At 32.7% G+C, this 22,112-nt stretch overlaps 1 protein-coding gene and 1 long non-coding RNA gene across 9 annotated transcripts in view; one reads left to right on the top strand and one right to left on the bottom strand.

The window, feature by feature from the left end:
• Positions 1–22,112, bottom strand: part of arhgap22a (Rho GTPase activating protein 22a) — a 47,991-nt gene that overhangs the window by 19,571 nt on the left and 6,308 nt on the right. For 2 of the 3 annotated variants that reach the window (XM_068213073.1, XM_685878.9), the window contains exons 2-3: positions 15,726–15,925; positions 10,157–10,244 (exon numbers count right to left, since the gene is read on the bottom strand). In XM_068213073.1, the coding sequence (XP_068069174.1) occupies positions 10,157–10,244; positions 15,726–15,925 (288 nt within the window). Of the gene's footprint in view, positions 1–7,062; positions 7,555–10,156; positions 10,245–15,725; positions 15,926–22,112 lie in introns of those variants that run through there. The other variant, XM_073920141.1, reaches the window with a different exon arrangement.
• LOC137487413 (uncharacterized) overlaps positions 1,228–22,112 on the top strand; it is a 31,645-nt gene continuing 10,760 nt past the window's right edge. For 2 of the 6 annotated variants that reach the window (XR_012388800.1, XR_012388798.1), the window contains exons 1-4: positions 1,228–1,605; positions 2,016–2,109; positions 15,700–15,933; positions 21,114–21,197. This is a non-coding gene — a long non-coding RNA (uncharacterized lncRNA). Of the gene's footprint in view, positions 1,606–2,015; positions 2,110–15,699; positions 15,934–19,034; positions 19,088–21,110; positions 21,198–22,112 lie in introns of all 6 variants that reach the window. The other 4 variants (XR_011005978.2, XR_012388797.1, XR_012388796.1 and 1 more) reach the window with 3 other exon arrangements.

Below are 22,112 nucleotides of genomic sequence, written 5' to 3'. Positions count from 1 at the left end.
AAGTTCTTGCACAGGAATGGGCCTCAGAGGATGCACTGAGGTGAATTGGTGGGAGAACAGCTCCTTTGGTGCAGGAACAGGATGTGGAGGAGCAGTCAGCAGATTGGGCTGGTCCACATAGAGAGGACACCCAGGCAGCGCAAACTGTTGCTCAGGTCCTTGCACAGGACACATTTGTGGCCTTTTCACTGGCGGCAGGGGCTTGAAGCGAGCAGCTGGAAGGATGAAGTCTCCAGAGCCACTGGGAAGCTTTGCAAGTTTTCCCTTAATGGGCTTTAAGACAGAGGGTCTGGCAGAAGTCTGCAGGGTTTTTACCTCGCCATTTTTACCCCCTTTGTGGCGTTTCTTCCTGCACTTGTTGGGATTTGCAGTGAAGGCCCCACTCTCTGAACTTTTATTCACTGCCGCCAGTTCTTGAGCTGCACAGTGCTGTGTTTCCCTTCGATGCCGGAAAGGGATAAGACAGTCAAAAAGTTTTTTAAAACTGCTGAACAGCGCCATCGTAAACGCTAATGGCCAAAAATGAAATCGTCAAGTTATAAAAGTAGCTCTCAATCGCTAGACTCCTCAAACACCAACAGCAGTTTAGAATTACAACGGCAGCTTCTGTGTTCCAAAACAGAATTCTGTTTATGACATCACACATTCTGCTGAGCTTCCCCGAGTGACAGTTCTGAACTTTGAGCGGCGAGTGGTGAAAATTATATAAGTTTCCAAGCACGGCTCCTGCTCCATAATATTTCACTAACAAAAATATACACAAATTCACTCTGCCTGCTGAGCATATACTTGTTTTTGTCCCCGCTTTCTGCTTTTGAGCACACTGCAGGCCAAACTAATAAAAAATATGTTATGGTAAATATGTTGGTGTATTATCAATATCACTATATATATATATATATATATATATATATATATATATATATATATATATATATATATATATATATATATATATACATATATATATATATATATATATATATATATATATATATATATATATATATATATATATATATATATATATATATATATATAAACCAAATTAATTGTAAAATTGTAAAAATTTACTTGCTTTTGTGTATAAAGCATATATATATATATATATATATATATATATATATATATATATATATATATATATATATATATATATATATATATATATATATATATGCTTTATATACAAAAGCAAGTACATAATGACAAACATTTCGAATTTGGTGATTATCCATTTTACAATTAATTTGGTTATTTATTTATTTTTATTACTATGAACGTATTCTTTTAACTGCCACTAGGTGGCGGTAACTGTTGAACGAGGAAATCAATCATTCTTACTGCTTGATTCAACCGAATGTGTGGTGTGGTTTAAAGGTATTTCTTTGGCTAAATCGAGCACAAACTGGCAATATTACGTCTATAGTATGGCAGAATATTAACGTCTTATTCACTGAACTGTTGAATACAGTCTGTTATCACATCCTCCCTCAGTTTATTTTGAATATTTGTAATTTGATAACGCTTAACTACAGAAACTCAAACGGGACATTTTGCCCCAGCACCTTGAAATGTAGGCTGAGCTGCATTCGCCATCACCAAGTGAGTTTTTGTCCGACAATGTGTTCATAATAATCTGTGATATGTATGAAATATTAAATGACGTAAATGTTACACAAATCGGTGGGCGGGGAGAGTACGTTAAACATTTTAATTCATTTTTCCTATGACTAATAAATCTAAGCTATACAGTATATGCATAGACAACTGTATATGTATTTAAATACAAATTTATATTTACAAACATAATAATTATATATTATATTTCCCTTGTGAATTACAACCTATTAATTTACATGGCTATCGTTTTATTTACTTTTGTTAAATATTATTAAAAGTTTTAAAAATGTGATTGAATGAGTGAATTGCGAGTGTATATCTTCATTTTCACTTGTGCATTCAGTGTAACCTCAATAACCACTAAAATAGTGATGTGTTTTTATGTGTTGCAGGTATAAAGCCTTAGATTTTGCACGCAATTCTCAAGTCTCCTGAGGCTCCAGCAGACAAATGTTAATTTTGTACTCCTGCAAGGCCAAATTCAAGGTCAGAAATAATCATTCCACATTCACAACACACTCTAATGTTGGGTAATTTTGAATTCTCAGGATTTTAGATGGCCTTGCCATCCCTTATCTGCTTCCCAAAGCTGGGTTTAACTGCTCACATCCACATAGTGTGCATATCCCGAACAATGATTTTACTATGACATTCAGCATATTTCCATGGGAAGGTCATGGATATGGACTGGTTATCAAATGAAGGACTGAAAAGTGACGTGCATGTTTAGCATTCCACTCGTAGAAAGAACCAAACAGTTTCTTGCCTTGCAGCCCACCCTTATATACATGATGCATTGTTCGAGATAAAACATGCACTTTGGAATTTCATCTCTTGAAGAGTTTTTACACTAAAGCAAGCCACATTTTTCTCACTGCACCATTAGCAGTGTCACACAAATCAGGGAATTTTACAAAAGGGAAAGGACATTTTTACAGAAAAGTTCAGATCAAATTAACAAACAAATAAATAATCTTTATTTACTCTAGCCTTTAATGGGTGAAACCCTGAATACTAAAAATGATTGGATATTGATTTTAAGTTTTTATTAGCAATATTGGTTCAAATTTCAGTTTTATTTGTCTGTGGGCTCTACAAATTTACAGTTTTTTTTTACTTGTCAAACAAGTAACAAATATGCCTTTAAAAAACACAGTGTTATGTGTTTACACCTTGTATGAAATCACCCAGTAGGCGCTCAGTCAGCAGGTTTTCGGTGGCTGCAGTGTGTCTTCTTCTCTCATGTATCAGAGAGAGACAGGAGGCAGAGCGAAGCCTGAGGCGCAGTGTGCGGTTTGGCCAGCGTTAGACTGGGAGAGCATCCAGCTCCACGGGCCTGAGGCTTTCTGATGAAGATCTTTATTTTCAATCCAGCACTGTGCAGACAAACTTTCCTTTAGAGGGGAAAGCCTGCATTTTAACTAAATGAGAAATCAGACACCAAAGATGAGAAAAACTAACAAATAATAATAATAATAGTAATACATTCATTACACTCCGGCCAATTTAGCTTAATTAATTCACCTATAAGTGCTTGTCTTTGCAACACAGGGAGAACATGCAAACTCCACAAATGAAATGCCAACTGACCCAGCCAGGGCTCGAACCAGCGACCTTCTTGCTGTGAGGCAATCGTGCTACCCACTGCGCCACCATGACTGCCAATAACAATAATTATTATTATTATTATGTGTTTTATATTTGCTTAACAGATTAGTTTAGGTTTTTCAAATAAATATGCATCGATTGTTAATATAGTTTCAATTATCCATCTATCTATCCACCTGTCTGTCCTTCCATCCATCCATAAAAGATAGGAATAACTAACAAAACTTCAAATTGTCATAAAATATTTATTAATGATCATTTTTTATCTTTATACTTTGCCACCATTTTTCATCTCACAAGTTTTTTCATTTAATTTAGTATGATCATGTACTGGATATTAGTTTATATTTAAAAGCTCACATAAATAAATAAATACATAAAATATATATATATATATATATATATATATACATATATATATATATATATATATATATATATATATATATATATATATATATATATATTATTAGGGGTGTCAAAATTAATTGTTTTTTCAGTGCACCGTGATGCTGACGCGGAAAATTCGATATTGGTTCAGTATTAATCATAATCGGTTAAGTTGGTTTTGTTTTCGATATTCCTGACACATTCAGTTATAGCGGCAATAACTCAAAAACCTCTTACTCTAGAAAAGATCTAAAGTGTGTTTCCTACAAAAAGACAAAGCTAATTATGTTTGACAGCTGTCTTTTTCTTTTCTTTTGCTTTACATTACGACCACAGCTCCCTTGTTTAGCCGGGAGAGCTTGCGCGGAGCAGAGCTCTCAGTAAGGGACCGTCGGAGAAGTGCTTCTTTTTTTTAGTTGTTTTTTTTTTTTGCTCCTCTCAGCGTGAGCTCTCCCGGCTATTGCGAGGGCTTAAGTGTGTGTGTGTGTGTGTGTGTGTGTGTGTGGGTTTATTTTCTCCATATATTGATATTTTATTTTCACAAAAGTTATTTGAAAAAAGGTAATACAGTACTTACTTTTAACATGGAACATCTTTGACCTACTGTATATAACTTTCACACAGACAGACAGAAAGCCTTAGCAAATCTTAGCAAGCATCTAAAAAGACTTTGTTTTACATAGTTATTCAAACTACACAAGATTTATGTTGCTTCAAATTTCAGACTGATTTCAAATTGTTTTAAACAAATGCATGTCAAGCCGTTTCAAGTCTGTCTTGACAAATCTTCTTTTTTCTAGTTGCAGTGTTTTACCTGAACGTCTTTGCGCAAAAACACAATCTCAATTTAAAACATTCAAAATAAAACAGTCATGTTAAAAAGGCCACAAACAAAACCTTGTCTTCATCAAGATCACTTTGTTAGGAAAAATATAACTAACCTCTAATCGCTAGCACAATGTGTCAATTATGTTGCAATAATATTTTTAGAACAATTTGATTATGTTAAAACTCAAAATTTTTGCCACAGATCCATTATTCTCAGAACAACTGCCATTTGGAAGCTCTTATCAATCCTGTAGGTTTGGATGTTTGTCTCTTTGTGGGGCTGTTTTCTCTGGTTCTTATTATTGCTAATGTGGTAAGTCTCTGCTCTCCTGATGGGCCCTCATGAATCCCACTGTCATAAAATCAACTGACCCCCAGTGGTTTCCTTATATTCTGACAGCCATTACTGTAGCTCGTCCTGTGTGGCAAGACCCAGAGAAGCGATACTAAATCAAAAAACTACAGCATGGGAAAAAGGGCTATAATGTATCAACCTGTTAATAATACCATAATGCAAAAGGAAACACATAAATGCACACATAAAGACAAGCGCACCCCCCCCCCCCCACACACACACACACATTTTCTTTTCTTTTTTAATTATTTACCAAATGATGTTTAACAGAGCAATGAATTTTTCACAGTATGTTTGAAAATATTTTTTCTTTTGGAGAAAGTTTTATTTGTTTCATTTTAGCTAGAATAAAAGCAGTTTTTAATAATAAAAAAACATTTTAAGGTCAAAATTAGTAGCCCCTTTAAGCTATTTTTTTTCTTGATAATCTACAGAACAAACCATCAATATACAATAACTTGCCTAATTACCCTAACCCCCCTAGTTAACCTAATTAAACTAGTTAAGCCTTTTAATGTAACTTTAAGCTGTATAGAAGTGTCTTGAAATAGTCAAATATTATTTACTGTCATCATGGCAAAGATAAAATAAATCAGTTATTAGAAATGAGTTATTAAAACTATTATGTTTAAAAATGTGTAAAAACAAATCTCAGCTAAACAGAAATTAGGGATAAAATAAACATGGGGGCTAATAATTCTGAATTCTGACATAAAACTGTATGTATATACATATAGGTGCATATAATATATACAATTGCATTCAGATGCTGTGAGGTCTATTTATTGTATTTTTCGTATTCTGGATTTTAAATGAAATTTTTACAGCAAAAATACAGTAATATTTACACTGTATTTACATCAATATTTCACGATGGTATACTGTTTTTACTGTGTTTTTGTTCAAAGTAGTGCAGCCTTATTTACTATAATGATATTTTTAAAAAGACAGCTTACTAAGCTAAATCTGTACAATGTGGGTTGGCAACAATTACCATATATTTTAGTTTACCATGATTTACAGAAGACATTGACTAAAATGTCATTCGACATAACAACTGCTTATATACTGAATTGTCGGTTTAGAACAAATATTATTTGATGACATACTAAAATAACTCCATGTAAGGATCGCAGTGCCAGAATTCATTGATATTAGGAATCTATACATTACTGCTGTCCTTCAAACCACTAGGTTTTGCCCATCTGTGAGCAAGAAATGATGAATCATTTAAAATATAATAAACTTTGTGCAATTGTATTATACTACTTATACATATTTAAATACACAATATAACAATTTTAGATATTTTTGTTAATACAGGTTAGAAGAATAAGTATGCTGTTTTGTACGTAAAATATGTCATAAACTGAATGACAACATTATTTGTAACATCATGAAACATTATTTTACCCATATACAAGTTATCTGAAACACTAAAATCGACACTTTACTTGCATTTATTATGTGTTGCATATAAAACCACTTTTATGAATTTATTTTGATGCACACACCAAAATAAGACGTCAACATTGACTCATACTGTATATGCTTAAATATATTCTACAACCAACAAAATGACAGATTATTTTATCATACATCATTTTATTTAAAGCAGTTATTTTAAAACTGTTTTGTGAAAACCTCAATATTTCCTTTATTTCTAGTCCTAAAGTAAATCATGTTCTTTAGATTAAACAAACCTGTCTTTACTAGTGCCCATTCAGAAGAAAATCCCAGCTAAGTACCCCATGAAAGTATCCCCTGCTTGAGGATCATTATTATAGAATCATGAGATGTATTATATTTACAGACATAATCGTAACAGACTACCACAAAGAATTCGCTGAATTATCACCATCACAGTCATCCAAAAACAAACTTAAAAGAGAGCGAGGAAAGGGTTAAAGTGTCAGTCTCAGATCAGAGAGCATACGAACACCTTTCAGCATTGCTCAGGCAAAATTACAGGCCCTCACATTCACGCAACACTACCTCACCACCAGCAGCAGCAGCAGCTCCACTCCTCACAGCCTGCTCCAAAAATACACGCTCACAAAGCCACAGCTTCCTGGAGCTTTTTTCATGCATTTGACACTCCAGATGTTACAGACCCTACAAGCCACAGCTGGAGCCAGCATAGATGATTTACAGGTTCGAGAACAAGCTCCTATCATCCATAAATTCCTATTCTGCTATAAACGGCAATGGTTAAATCGATCCAAGTTGCCGAAGTCATGAGGAAAGCTTGTTCTTACCCTTCGCATGAACGGATTGGTGTTCCTGCAGCTTGCGGCAACCGAGTCCCATGCTGGCACGCGGGCGCCAAAGAGGGCAGTGCTACAGATGTGTCATCCTAGTTACTGTACATATTTGGCCCTCCTGAAAGGTGAACACGCAATATAGGTGTGTGCCGCCCGGGAGAATGCGATTGAGAAAGCATAAAAAATATGCATGGAAAATAAGCGGCGCAAAAAATCAGAACCCCACAGTACCATCACCGCCACAAACCCGAAAAACAAGTCCTCCGTCTGCTTCATTCATTCATTCAAAAAAAGAGAACTTGTTGTGTTCTCTCTCTTTTTTTCCCAACCTTTTTCTTCCCCGCCCCCCTGGTCTGTCAGACTCGCCCTTGCTCACCCTCATAGGCAGAGCCACCACAAGTGCTCATCTTTGCCAAACACTGCAAACATTGCCCCCCCCAAACACAAACAGACCTTGCTAATCAATCTGTGTGTATGTGTGTGCGCGATAATGTGACTTCACATGGGGGGGATGAACATTTCTGCACGCACAAATCTCTGCATGTTGCCTGGATCTTTTCCCCCTATTAAATCTAACGGCTTATTAATTAAAACTTCCCCCCCTTTGAAGACATTTCGGGAGACCACAAGGGGCTTTATGTGCTACACAGATGCTTTTATTGCACGTTGCCAGAAGGCTTTAGATCAGAGCTTTTAATGTACCAAAAGTGCAGTCTTCACAGACAGAGCGTGATGCTTCTGTAAAGACATGCTCGGATCAGACCTCTGTTCTGCAGTCTGCAGTCACGCTTTTGGGTTGAGAGCAGGCGTAAATAGAGCCATTGTTTGAGTGACTGGTATAAAAAGAGCAGGACTTGTGAAAAGCGGGTTTAGGTTGCTGTACATAACAAAACACCATTACATGGAGAAGCTCACAGCGTCCTCCTTGAAAATGGATTATAGGGGTGACAATAATAGTGAAGTGGAAAAGAAGTTTGTGTTGAATCCCGACAACTAATGCGCACTTCATTCTCAGGAGAAGTTGCTAAGACTTGCCTTTGTTTGGCCTTTTTTAAAAAGCTATTCTTTCTCTGACTGCTAAGAAGTGTGCAAAGACTCTCAGAGACAAGGGATTTGGCCCTTTATTTGCGTATTAACTTCAACAATAATCTGGGATGCAAGACCACCAAGACTCATCACAGTTTTTTGTGTCCACCCTTCATGGCAAGATATCAATTAATATTCACTTTAGTTTTTACACTAATAGGGAAAAAATGTCATTTTCGAGCTTGATTTTTTCTTTTATGTATGTGTTTTCCATGATATTGGAATAACAGGACATTGCAATGCTTTGTTTTTTATCAATATATATCAGGATATGAATACAATTTCACCAGATGACTTAAATAGCTCTGTTTGGTAAGAATTCTGGTATAGAAATTAAAATAACAAATGTAAAATAGCATTAAAATAGCATAAAATAGCAATAGTTTTCATGAATAAATGAGCGTAATAAGAGAGTTTAAAGCTTTCAGGCAAGAAATTGCAACGTTTGTAGCTTTATATATATATATCTTAATTTACAATGTAAGAAGCAAAATGATATAATTTATAAAAAGAAATGCAATAAAATTAATAAATCAGCTGTCTTCATCAAGCAAATGTTTAGATATTTCTGTAAGATATACATTTTTTAAACAATTAATGCCATGACTTATTGAATATATGCACGTTCTGCTTTGATCGAAATCTTTTTAAGTCTATTATTGGAGGTGAAGTGAATTGACATGAGATAGATAGAAGACCTGCTGAAACCCCGTTAACGTCGTTTAAAATCACAATCCTATGCATCATATAAATTTCACTTGTTGTCACTGAATTTGAGTTCCATTATTAATTTATAATCCCCCCATAATCCTTATAAAGTAAAAAACATTAATGATTTATTCTTTTTATTCTTTTTTTTATTAATTCCATCATGTTTTCTTCATACTTGGATTTCACTTCAGCATGAAATCGTGAAATTAATTATGATGTGAGTCACTGGAAAGAATATAGACACCTTGGACTTGAATGCTATGTGAAGCCATGTGTTGGCGTATTGAACTTTTATGTTCAGGTTTGATTGCTGTAGCAACAGCTTGTGATATTTACTTGTTGTAAATGGAAGAATTTTCTCATCAGTCATTTTACGACAAAGACAAGAGAGAAAGTCTAAGTGTTGCTAGGCATTTTAATGAAATATCCCAGTGAAGTGGCAAAGACAACATTTCACTAAAAGATCACCAAGGCCAACAGTAGTCTTGACCAAAATGGATGCATGAGGTTCATAATGCAAATGGATTTTTAATATAATGTTTGTTCTGTAGATGGAAATAAAAATATTAAAAGTTGTAATATTAAATATTATTAGTAATATTTACAAATTTCCATAAAATAATACTTTAAGTCCTTATGATATTTTTAAATCAATTTATAATATAGTAGAAAGTATAAAAATGCATTGAATTGTCAGAATAACAACATTTGAATTGACGATTCCATTTTTGTCCAATTTAAGCAATTGGATTTTGCATAATTGGCTAATCATTCCATAATGTCATACATGTATGACCTTGAAATAATGTTAAAATATTTAATATTAATTAAACGATGTATTTTTTTTGTTTTTCTTTAAATATTTAATAGTTTTTTTATTATTATTATTAGTCTTATTTTATCCTATATTATTGTATTTTACAATGAAAATGTTTCAATATGATCCTAGACTTTTGGACCTCACAGTGGTCAGCATTTTGCACATGAATAGATTTAAGTCTTCCCAAACGTCCTTCGTGTCTCCTCAGAGGACGCCTCATGCCCTCTAGTGATTAACTCCTGTAATGAGGAAGCTGTATTTCATCAGTAACCATATGCAAAGCTCCTCTTCACAGCCTGCAAGCACAGAGCCTTGTTTGTTTCCTTGCTTTGCCTATATATACCCCCTTGAGTGACAAACAGTATGAAATACAACATTCACATATGATATCCCGATGCCACAAAAGCTTTAAAAGACTTATTAAATCAGACCACAGAAGATTTAGGTAGATTTAATTACTGTATCTCCTACCTGGAACTATTTCAAAAAGATGCCGCCCGGGTTCATCAGGATTGGCTGTCAGCTCGTTGACTTGACTACCCTGCAACGGGATACATCCCTGGAGGAGGAAAAAAAGAAAGACTTTAAACTGTGAAAAGAGCTCCGAAGGGCACATTTTGTCTCCTACTGTGCCTTTCACTTATGCAACTTTTGATAAATATGAGCAAAGAAGGTTGAGAAAAATCGCTTTGTTGTTTAACCTTTTGATATTTTGCTCACAATGTTAACAAAACAAAATGATCTCATTGAGAATAAACAATTGCAAACACCGTTTTATCAAATAACAAATATATTTGTTAAATATACAGGGCACAATTGTTGGCACTCCAACTTTTAGTACACCTGGCAACATCTTATAAATACAAGCCAAGCTCACACAGTAATTCAACACAATAGATATGACCAAAGAACATCTTCAAAAAGATTGCTGAGCTTCACAATATAGGAGGTAGCTATAAGAACACAGCAGAAATACAAAAAAAAAAGCCTACTTCCACTCTCAGGGCAATAGAAGAAATTCCAGTCAATTGTACAGTAAGTATTATGAATGTTAAAGCAAAAAATCTCCCAACATAACCATCAGGACAATTAAAGAAATTTTATTGTAAATGTTTCAGTCAAGTGTAAGTGTAAGTTAAAAAATACCAAACAAAATGCCTATGTTTATCAGGGCAATAAAAGAAGTTCCAGTCAGTTTTTGTACAGTAAGTGTTATGAATGTTATGGCCAAATAATTTGTAAAATTCACCATCAGAACAATAAAGAAATTCCATTGTTTGTGTTTTAGTCAATTGTAAGTGCTAAGAAATACCAAACATTGCCCATTATTTCTACCATCAGGGCAATAAGAAAAATTCCAGGCAATTGTACAGTAAGTGTTATGAATGTTATGGCCAAAAGATCTCCAAATATCATCATCAGAAAAATTTAAGAAATTCCAGTGAATTGTAAGTTTTATGAATGTTACAGCCAAAATTGTTATGGGCAAAAATTCTCCATAAATCACAGCTGGAGAAATGCAGAAGTAAGTTGGATTTTGAGGTCAGAAAATCTCCAAAACTACAGTCCAGTGTCATTACATCACCACAAACAAAAAAATCCTTACTCTCAACATAAAACAAAAGTTCTAAAGGAGCGTGAATATAGCATAGCCTCCACTAATTTAGTTTTTTGTTAATATTTTGTGCAAAAGCTCAGGTAAGGGATAATCTAAAGTTGAAGTCAGAATTATTAGCCCTCCTATTAAATTTTAATTCTTTTATTTTTGTCCACAATTTCTGTTTAAGAGACTTTTTCCACACATTTCTAAACAAAATAGTTTTACTAAAATAATTTCTAACAACCCATTTAATTTCTAACAACCAATTTATTTTCCTTTTTCTTTTCTTTATTATTAATTTCTTTGCCATGATGACATTACGAAATATTTTACTAGATATTTTTCAAGATGCTACAAGGTTTCTGTGGGGTCTTAAAAAGTCTTAAAATGTCTTAAATCTCAAAATCCAAATTTTAGGCCTTAAAAAGTCTTAAATGTACTGAAATACTGTGTTGTAGGTCTTAATCTTTTTTAAACAGGTCTTAATTTTCCAGTGTTCATGTATTGCTACCCAATCTGGCCAAAACCCATACAATCACCAACAAACCAGCTCAATAAAACTTTAAACTTTTTATTTAAAAAGGTCATTTTAAACTCTATTTATCATAATGGTTTAATTATTTTCCCTACAATAACATTTGCTTAAAAGTTTTCCTTATATTTACTGCTGAGGACACCAACCTGGACAGATTGTTGTCCATAGATTTATTTTATTACAGTTTTTAAAACTTTTAAAACATTTGTTAATTTTTTATTTTAAAGAAGTTTATGTGGGAAAAAAAGTGTATGGATATAAGTAGAGCTTGCTTGTTTTACATAATATTTAAAATACTTAGCTAAGAAATAAAATCTAAAATAATTTAGTTGTTTATTATTAATGTATTATTAGTATTAAAGGATAATAGGTCAATTAAAAATCTTTTCCATCTGGGTCATTTGAAAAATTTCATAGCCTTTAGCGCTTTATGAGTCTAAAATTTTATTCATAAGGGTTTTAAAAATGTCTTAAGTCTTAAATTTAATGAAACCTGCAGAAACTCTATTCAGCTTAAAGTGCAATTCAAAGGCTTAACTAAATTAATTAGGTTCATTAGGCAAGTCATTGTATAATAGTGGTTAAGAGGGCTAATAATGACCTTAAAATTGTTTTAAAAAATGCTTTTAATCCAGCTTAAAAAGAACAAATAAGAAAAAAATATTATCAGAAAAACTGTGACATTTTTCTTGCTCCATTAAATATCACTTGAGAATTATTTAAAAAAACAATATATTTCACAGGAGCGCTAATAATTTTCCCTCAACTGTACATGTAGGTGGTTGTTCTCGTAGAATAACATGCGACAGGCTTATAAGCAGCTGTTGTCCTAGACCAAAGTTTATTATCGTACGAAAACAACCAGCTAGATATACATCATACCACTTTGTTAAACCGCTCCTTGCCACAAAACTAAACAATTAGACACAAAAATTGATTTGAGCATAATAATTTATTACCTTTTCAATTACACATAAAACTGACAGGAAAAAAAAGGCAGAATTATTCCTACACCAATTTACTTATTTTTCAGTGACAAGATGACGCCAAACAAGTCAAAAACTGTGGCGGGAAAGATAACAGTATAAATGTGATATGAATTTATCCACTTATGGTCAAGATGTTTTAAAGTAATCGGATGAGTTTTATTCGTTTTTAGAAGTTGTTATCTTAGAATAACTTTATCTTTGGAATGTCATTATTGTACAATTAGAAGTATTCAGGAAAGCAGTGTAATAAAAAAAAAGAAAGTAAAACAATAAAGACATTTCCATTGCTTATTATACTCATATTTACCAAGGGTGCCCATATTAGTGAAGGCCATGCTATATTCTTGCTGCTTTAGAACCTCCTAACCTTTTACACCACGAAATCATTAGCTGAATAAACAATTTCTCTTCGGGGATAAATAGAGATTAGTGTTTCATTAGGCTATTTAATTTGATAATTGATTCGCAGTGCTAATAATGGCCCGCAAGGCTCACCTTCAGGACAGATAAGGCGGTGTGGGATTATAGTCTCTGTTGTTTGCCTGGCCCAATTTTACGCTGTAATCAGCAATGCTGAGTCATGCATAATTAGACCCAACCACAGTCATATCATAAATTATGCACCAGCCTCCTTTAGCTCATCCTCCATCCTTCGCTGGCCCAGCATCAACACAGCAGCGCTCAACTAAAATCCCGGTTTAAATGACATTTCAGAGGATATGCATTGAGAAGGGGAAACGCTTATAGGGTTACCCACTCAAATGCAAGCTGGGCACATTTCTGCGGTGGAGATTGAATTTAGCTAGGGATGGAGATGGGTGGGGGTGGAGAATTACAGGCAGTTTACGGGCTCCACAATTGAAGGATAGATGAGCCAGAGCGGGTGCTATTCGATGAGGAAAGACATGCTGCATTAGGGGCCACAGGTCAGCCGCTCGGGATCCGCTAAATGCTTTGACTTACACTACAGCCAAGCAGGAGGGCAATGTGTTTCCAGATTAGTTTGTCAGGCTAACAGCATGCTGATGTCATCCTCGTGTAATGGAGACGGCGGAGGATATACTGTACTGTAGCTGAGCTGGCAGGGGAGGATAAAGCACTAACATACTACAGTTGAAGTCAGAATTATTAATCCTCCTGTTAAATTTGAATTATTTTATATTTTTCCCCAAGTTCTGTTTAATGGAGAGAAGTAACATTTCGTAACATATTAGTTTTAATAACTAATTTTTAATAACTGATTTCTTTTATCTTTGCCATGATGACAGTACAGAATATTTTACTAGATATATTTTTTTAAGATAGTAGTATTCATCTTAAAGTTACACGGTTTAACTAAGTTAATTAAGTTGACTAGGCAAGTATGAAACTAATAAAACTTTCTCCAGTAGAAAAATATAATTGGAAATACTGTGTCCTTGCTCCATTAAATATAACTTGCAGAATTAAATAAAATGCAGCAACATGCATAAGACTCAAAAGTAAATCAAAAATAAATTAACCAATTTATTAAATATTTGAGCATAAAAGAAAATTATACATAAACAGAAAAATTGAAAATAGTTTGAGGAAAGAGGAAGATGAGAGGAAGAGGAAGATGAGAGTATATTATTTATTTTACACAATGGGGTATTTGGGCAATTTGTTCAAATGTATTTAGCAGTTTTTATCCTTTTAAATTTTTATCCTTTTAAGTAATATTTTGTGCAATTTTTGCAATGTCTGGAGTATTTTTAAAAATATGTTTTTAAAATTGATGTACAGTAATTCAAATAAGTTTCATGCAGTGGTAGGGAACCTATGGCTAGCGAGCCATATGTGGCTCTTTGACAAAAAATACGTAGCTTTCCAGCTGTCTCCTTCAATAATATTTCACTAGAAATCAGTTTCCTATTGAAAATACAATTTCAGTTCCTTTCTTTATTGTCATTTTTTAAAACAAAATGAATAAAAAGTTTCCATTGAAAGGATGTTTCAGCCAATGGATAAACTTGGATTGCAACACCATTAAAGGGCAAACAACTTATGTTTCTATGGTAACCTCGTGCACATAAATTTGATCAACATTTGAAACAGCATGGCTAAAAAACCTTTCTTCATTCATGGATTGCTCAACATGTGATGCTTCATTTTTGTGTGTGTGTATATATATATATATATATATATATATATATATATATATATATATATATATATATATATTAAATAATTATGTAAGCACTCCATTTAACTACATTTGAATGCAATCAAATTCATAAATTTTAGGAGTGACTTTTATGAGCACTGTATAATAATCATAACGACCTGAGAAAATACTGTGTTGTCCTCCCACATGATTCAGGTTGAGCCTATTAATTTGTAGATGGTGTGTGTGTTTTGTGGGTTAAACTTGAAAAGAGTAAAGTCATTAGATATCTCAAAATCAATGCTTAATTCAGTAAGAGGAATAACATATTGATTTTTTTAGAGTTACAGTTATTGATCGGATATTAAATAAAAGGTCATGGTCTTATTTTATTTTATTTTTTCAACAATAACCGTCACCTTGTTTAGACACAATGGGATCAGTTTGTTTTTCTTTTTTTTCTTTTTTTTTTGATTAATGCTTTAAAAAAAGACAACCTTATATTTCAGGAAAAATGCAATTCAATTCAATTCAGCTTTATTTGTATAGCGCTTTTACAATGTAGATTGTGTCAAAGCAGCTTCACATAAATGGTCATAGTAACTGGAACAGTGTGGTTCAGGTTTTAGTGTTTAAGTTCAGTTCTTCAGTTCAGTTCAGTTTAGCTCAGTTCAGTGTGATTTAATCATTACTGAGAGTTCAAACACTGAAGAGCAAAAATATATTAGTAATAAATCATCTGCCTGTCTTTATTTTTATTTCCAGGTTGCTCTGTCCTCTTTCCGCTGTACCTGTGGTTTGGTTTCCTCCTCATCCTTGTAGAAGTAGAGGTGGTCAGTTCGGAGCACAAACCAGCGCAGTTGCCAGTTCTTCATGATGCTGCGCTGTTTCTTCAGCCAGCCGGCCTTCACTACCTGCTCTTGAAGGCTGGGGGACGATGGCCTGCTGGACCCACGGGACAGTTCCCCCATGACCATGCTCTTAGACCTCGCTGAAACAGTAAACACACACAAACATGTTAAGACTTCGTCACACAGTTACAGTATGTTCACATACAGTTCATCCAAACTAAGTGTATCAGCCTCTGTGAGTTTGGACATGCATAGTGCCGTCCATTAATATTCATCAGTCGTTCATTTTCCTTTGGCTTTGACCCTTATTTATCAGAGGTCGCCACAGTGGAATGAACCACCAACTTATCCAACATATGTTTTACGCAACGGATGCCCTTCCAGCCACAACCCAGTCCGGGGAAACAACCATTCATGCTCACATTTAAACACTATGGCCAATTTAGTTAATCCAATTTACCAATTTATCGTAACACCTGGAGGAAACTGACGCCAACATGGAGAACATGCAAACTCCACACAGAAATGCCATCTGGTCCAGGTGGGACTCGAACCAGCAACATTCTTGCTGTGAGGTGACAGTGCTAACCAATGAAACACCGTGCCACCCTCCACTAATATTAGCATCTTTGGTAAATATGCGCAAACAAAACTTTGAAAATGTCTTTATTTTATGTTTATCATTAGCATAAACAGCATTGTTTTATCAAAAACAAATATCTTAGTTAAATATATGTAAGTGCTGCTCGACAGTCAAAAATAAAATCGTAATCATGATGTTTTGGTCAATAATTGTAATCAAGATTATTTAAAACTATTATGAGTGGCCATATGACCATCACTTTTTAATTGATTTATTTAAAGATGACTAAAATAAATGACAATCATGTGTGGCAGCAGGGATTAAGTGTGCTGTCACTTTTAGAGCAACACAATTCCAATTTATTGTTACACATGCATTTTCATGCACGTTTATTTATGCATGTTCATTCATTATTGAGTTTTTTTCACGGTTTAACAATAATTCAAACCCCAATAACCAAAACTTTCCCCAGACAGGCTTAGGAAAAAAATCTAAATTAAATAATAATCCTTATTAAAAAAAAACAATAAATAAAATAATAATAATAAAATAGATTAATTAATAAAAAAATATTTCTCAGAGATGGGTTGCAGCTGTAAGGCCATCCGCTGCGTAAAACGTGCCGGATAAGTTGGTGGTTCTTTCCGCTGTGGCAACCCCCGATTAATAAAGGGACTAAGTCAAAAAGAAAATGAATGAATAATTCAAAAAAAAAAAAAAAGAATTCTAATCAAGCACCAATTCACATTTCACAACTTCAGACTTCCAAAGCTTCTTCAATATCAGTTCGAAAACACCTCCCAGATATCACACATTTTTTTTTTATATTAAACATGTTAGGTTTCTCAATCAAAGTCCAATGGAGGGGGGATTAACATTTTTCTAACATAAAGCAATATAATGCCTTGCTTGTATTAAACATAAATCAATCAACTTTATATTTTTATTAGGAAAAACACAACTGTCTTCATACATTTTCAATATACATGATCCAGGACATAAAGAAATTGGAATGGAAAATAAATTGTGAAATATATTGAGTCATCACCACCCAAAACTTTTCCTCCTCATACTCCCACACACAATGAAAAAATGCACTTTGTATTCTTTTGCATTTAAAACAAAGATCAGGAATATTAGGGTTGTATTTATTTAATCTTTCAGGAGTAATATATGTTCTCATTACCCAATTTTATTGTAGCAATCTCAATTGGGAGTTTAATGTTTTTGTGTGTGCGTTCAAACAAATTATATTCAAGTCCTCTACTGGAATAGCCATTTTTGTATCTTGAATCCATGCTCTTTTATTTTCAGGGTTTTCTATTTATTACTCATTTAATACAAATGAGAGTTTATGTGAATAACCAGTTAGTGCCACATTATGACACGTTTCCTTAAGTGAAAGTATTAGTGTTACTGGGTCCTATCATACACCCGGCGCAATGTGGCGCAAGGCGCGACGCAATTGTTGTTTGCTAGTTTCTGCTCGACGCAAGAGTCGTCTTGACGTTTGGCGCTACGCTGTTTAAATAGTAAATGCATTTGCGCTCATATGTGCGCCCATAGGCATTCTGGTCTAAGAAGGGAGGCGTGTTAAGGTGTATTGCTGGCACGTTGCTATTTTGAGAAACTATAATAGATTTTTCAAAAAACCAGAACAAAGCCAGTCTATTGTCCAGCGCAGAGCGCGTTAGTTGTGCGCCTCGTTTACACAGTGCTTAATACACACAAGATGTAGAGCAATACGCAAATATCATTACATTTAAAAAAATATATACATATTAAGGGTACATATATAAATAGGATATAATAAGAATATATATAGGATATAAATATAAAGGATACAATTTTACTAAACATATTATCTAGCCTACATAAATTAAAAAAAACACAGCCTTCATGCCTTTTTCATCTCTGTTTTTTTTTCAGTATTTATAACAATTTCCTTTTGTATAAATGTATTATTATTAGTAGTATTATTTATAATATCCATATTTATATTTGTTTTATTAAAAACAAGCTTAGATTTGTCCATCTGTCTGGTTTTAGACCATATGGGGCACAGCATGTGTATTTGGATATAACTCTGTTTTTTGACCACACTTCGTTATTATTGTTCATTTATTCGTTTGCTGAAAATTATAACTGAATTTAGAAATAGTTTTGAAACAAACATATATATATATATATATATATATATATATATATATATATATATATATATATATATATATATATATATATATATATATATTTATTTATTTATTTATTTATTTATTTATTTATTTATTTATAAAATACTCCCGTTTGGTATTTTAAATTTTTAATACACCCAGGTGACTAGGAATGTTCATGTGAGGTTATTCATAAAAAAATATGTTGGCCAAACTCTCTCAGTCATCTGTCAGAGTAAATAATACCATTGAACAGAGCTGTGTTTTGCACACAAAATGTTGGGCTTAAGAAAATGAGTGGCTATATGAAAACAGCTGTTTTTTTTTTGTTTTTTTTTACCATTAGGGCAATAATGAAGAAATTACAGTCAATTGTAAGTGATTTGCTCACCACAGCTGAAAACAAGATGTATCATGCATGCCTCATGACAGTTATGTAAAGGGCATTTTTTGGGTTTATTCTTGAATTGAAATTCCCCTTGTGTTGACCAGAGACAACCACAAACCACAGCAAAGCAGAGGAATCGGGCAGCTGTTTTTGAGAGGTGTGTTCAGTGTCATAAGCAGCAGCTGCATTATAGTGGTGGGCCGGGAGGGAAAAATCAATCGTGTCTTTCCGGTGTGCTGAGAGCAGCAGGAGAGAGTCACTCCCCAGCTTCATTTGTACAGGCGTGCTTAAGATCAATCTGGATCTCCCTCTTTATGTTTCGTTTCACTGCTCTTATTTGCGAAGTCATGATTGATTTTTTTTTCTCTCTCTCTGCTTTATTAGAGTGGTTTACAATTGCTGGGTCATTTTGCTCCACTATCCGGCAACAAAATGACAAAGAAAAAAGGTCTTCCCTTTAAAAATATGCAAATGTATATACGTATACATACCGTTGAAGTCAGAATTATTAGCCCCCCTTTGATTTGTTTTTTTTATTTTTTTAAACATTCTTTAAATGATGTTTAACAGATTCAGGAAATTTTCACAGTATGTCTAATAATATTTTTTCTTCTGGAGAAAGTTTTATTTGCTTTATTTTGGCTAGAATAAAATCAGTTTTTAATAAAAAGAAAAAACATTTTAAGGACAATATTATTAGCCCCTTTCAGCAAATGTTTTTTCGATAGTCGACAGAACAAACCATCGTTATACAATAACTTGCCTAATTACCCTAACCTGCCTAGTTAACCTAATTAACCGAGTTAAGCCTTTAAATGTCACTTTAAGCTGTATACAGTAGAAGTGTCTTAAAAATATCTAGTCAAATATTATTTACTGTATTTAAATATTATTTAATGGCAAAGATAAAATAAATCGGTTATTAGAAATGTTTTATTAAAACTATTATGTTTAGAAATGTGTTGAAAAAAATCTTCTCTCTGTTAATATATATATATATATATATATATATATATATATATATATATATATATATATATATATATATATATATATATATATATATAAATAAAAAAGGATTAAAACCATTTTCATGTAAAATAGTAACATTTTGCTTTATGGTAATATAAGCTTTGGTCTTGACAAACAAATTTTTTTTTGTTGATATTGTTGATTTATTTAATTCTAAAATATTCATTCATTCATTCATTTTCTTGTCGGCTTAGTCCCTTTATTAATCCGGGGTCGACACAGCGGAATGAACCGCCAACTTATCCAGCCACTGCCTCGCCTAATCTAAAATATATAATATAATAAATAAAATTCATAACTGTTTATTTTATTATCAATTTAATATAATTTATTTTCATACAGAATAAATAAATAATTCTAGATAAAATTAATAATAATTTTTAAAAATATGATTAAAAGAATTTATTGAGTTTTTTTATTGACTGAATAAAATATTAAATAATATATTATTATTATAAATACAGTTAATAAATATTATAATTTTTAATACATTAATTATAATTTCATTTATAATTTATTTATAGTTTATTTTAATTTTGTTTTGTTTTATTTGATTTCAGTATAAGAACGATATCTAAAAAAGCTTTAAACATAGTTGAAAAAAGTATTTAATATACATTTGTTCAATAATTTATTTTTATTTTTATTGGAAATACATATATCATAATCAAAATAACTATAAAATATATAAAATATATACAAATATTAAAATATATATTATTAATAAAAAACTATTATAATTTATTTTTCTGCAAGTCATTTTAACATTAGCCACTTTCTCAGTGGTAACATCCTCCAGGAAGTGACGTCATTTTTGTGGACAAGCATTAACACAAACAAAGTTAAGAATTAGGTTTATAGTTGAATTCTGATTTCGTATCTGTTTCTTTTTTATTATTTGTTTTTTCTTACTTTAAAATATTCTATCTACATTTTTTTAAATTCCAAAAAATATACAAAAAGTATTACAAAATACAAAAATATTATATGTATTTATAAAAAGATAACAACCTCATTTATGTAAACTCCCAGTCCCTTGCTGAACACTGCTGCTTACATCCCATTATATTTAAATTATTTTTCTCATGATATTACTGTAATACAATATTTTAATTATAATAATTTAATTCTTTTTCTTTCTTCTGAAGCAGTAAAGGCAGTGTATAGCAGAAATGACCGGAGCACTGTGCATCTAAATGAAGGGCTACAAATACTGGCACTCTGATTCAATCACTGTAAGTAATGTAGGCCTCATCAGTGTTAATGTACACCTCACAGAGAGGAAGAGGGTGGGAGAAAAGCCCCTAAAATCATCCAGCCCCTTAAACAACATCATCCCCTAGGGACACACAGAATGACGTTTCTCCTTATTACCCATAAACCAAGTGGCCAACTCTCAATAATAAGCAGGTTGTGGAATAAACAGAGGATTCAGAATAGAAAATGTTCCTCCATTCATCTGATTTTCTGCTCGTACGTCATGTTCAAAACCTAAAAATACAGGAAGTCTAAGGGGTTCATGCATATTTCATTCACACTCATTTTTTGGAATGATAAATTAGCCTTTTTTATGTGTCTGTTCCTTAAATATCCATCCAAGAGATAAAGACTTGCGGAGAATTATTAAGAATTAATATCAACAATTAATCTCTGCTTGAAGTGATCAGGCTGCTTTAAATAGCCGGGTAAAAAAAGAGTTTCATACAAGACATGTTTTATGAGGACACCTTGAGTGTGGCTTGAGGAACAGAATAATAATGAATGCTGTGCAGATCTTAGTTGGTTTGGATTAGTCTTTAGTTCTGTCTATATTAAACAGTGATTAACAAATCAATTCTACAATTACAAAATTAACATTTTAAGGATGATATTGCTGCACCAAAATACTGATTACAGTTAATACAGAATAATTATAATTACTTACTTGTATATATTAAATCTATTATTATATATTTTAGTAAGTAAAGAGCAGAATAGGTGTTCTAGGTAATTTGTACATTAATATATGTATGACAATGTAATGACATTGACATTGTTTCTTAAAAATCTGGGTTATTCCATCACATATAAATACACAGATAAAATCTTCAACAGACTGAATTGACAAAGAATTATTTGTGTTATTAAATTTTAACATGAATTTATTCGAA

The sequence above is a fragment of the Danio rerio genome, chromosome 13 (assembly GCF_049306965.1).
Source record: "Danio rerio strain Tuebingen ecotype United States chromosome 13, GRCz12tu, whole genome shotgun sequence".
In the NCBI taxonomy this organism is placed as follows: domain Eukaryota; kingdom Metazoa; phylum Chordata; class Actinopteri; order Cypriniformes; family Danionidae; genus Danio; species Danio rerio.
This window is presented reverse-complemented; position numbering and strand designations above follow the sequence as displayed.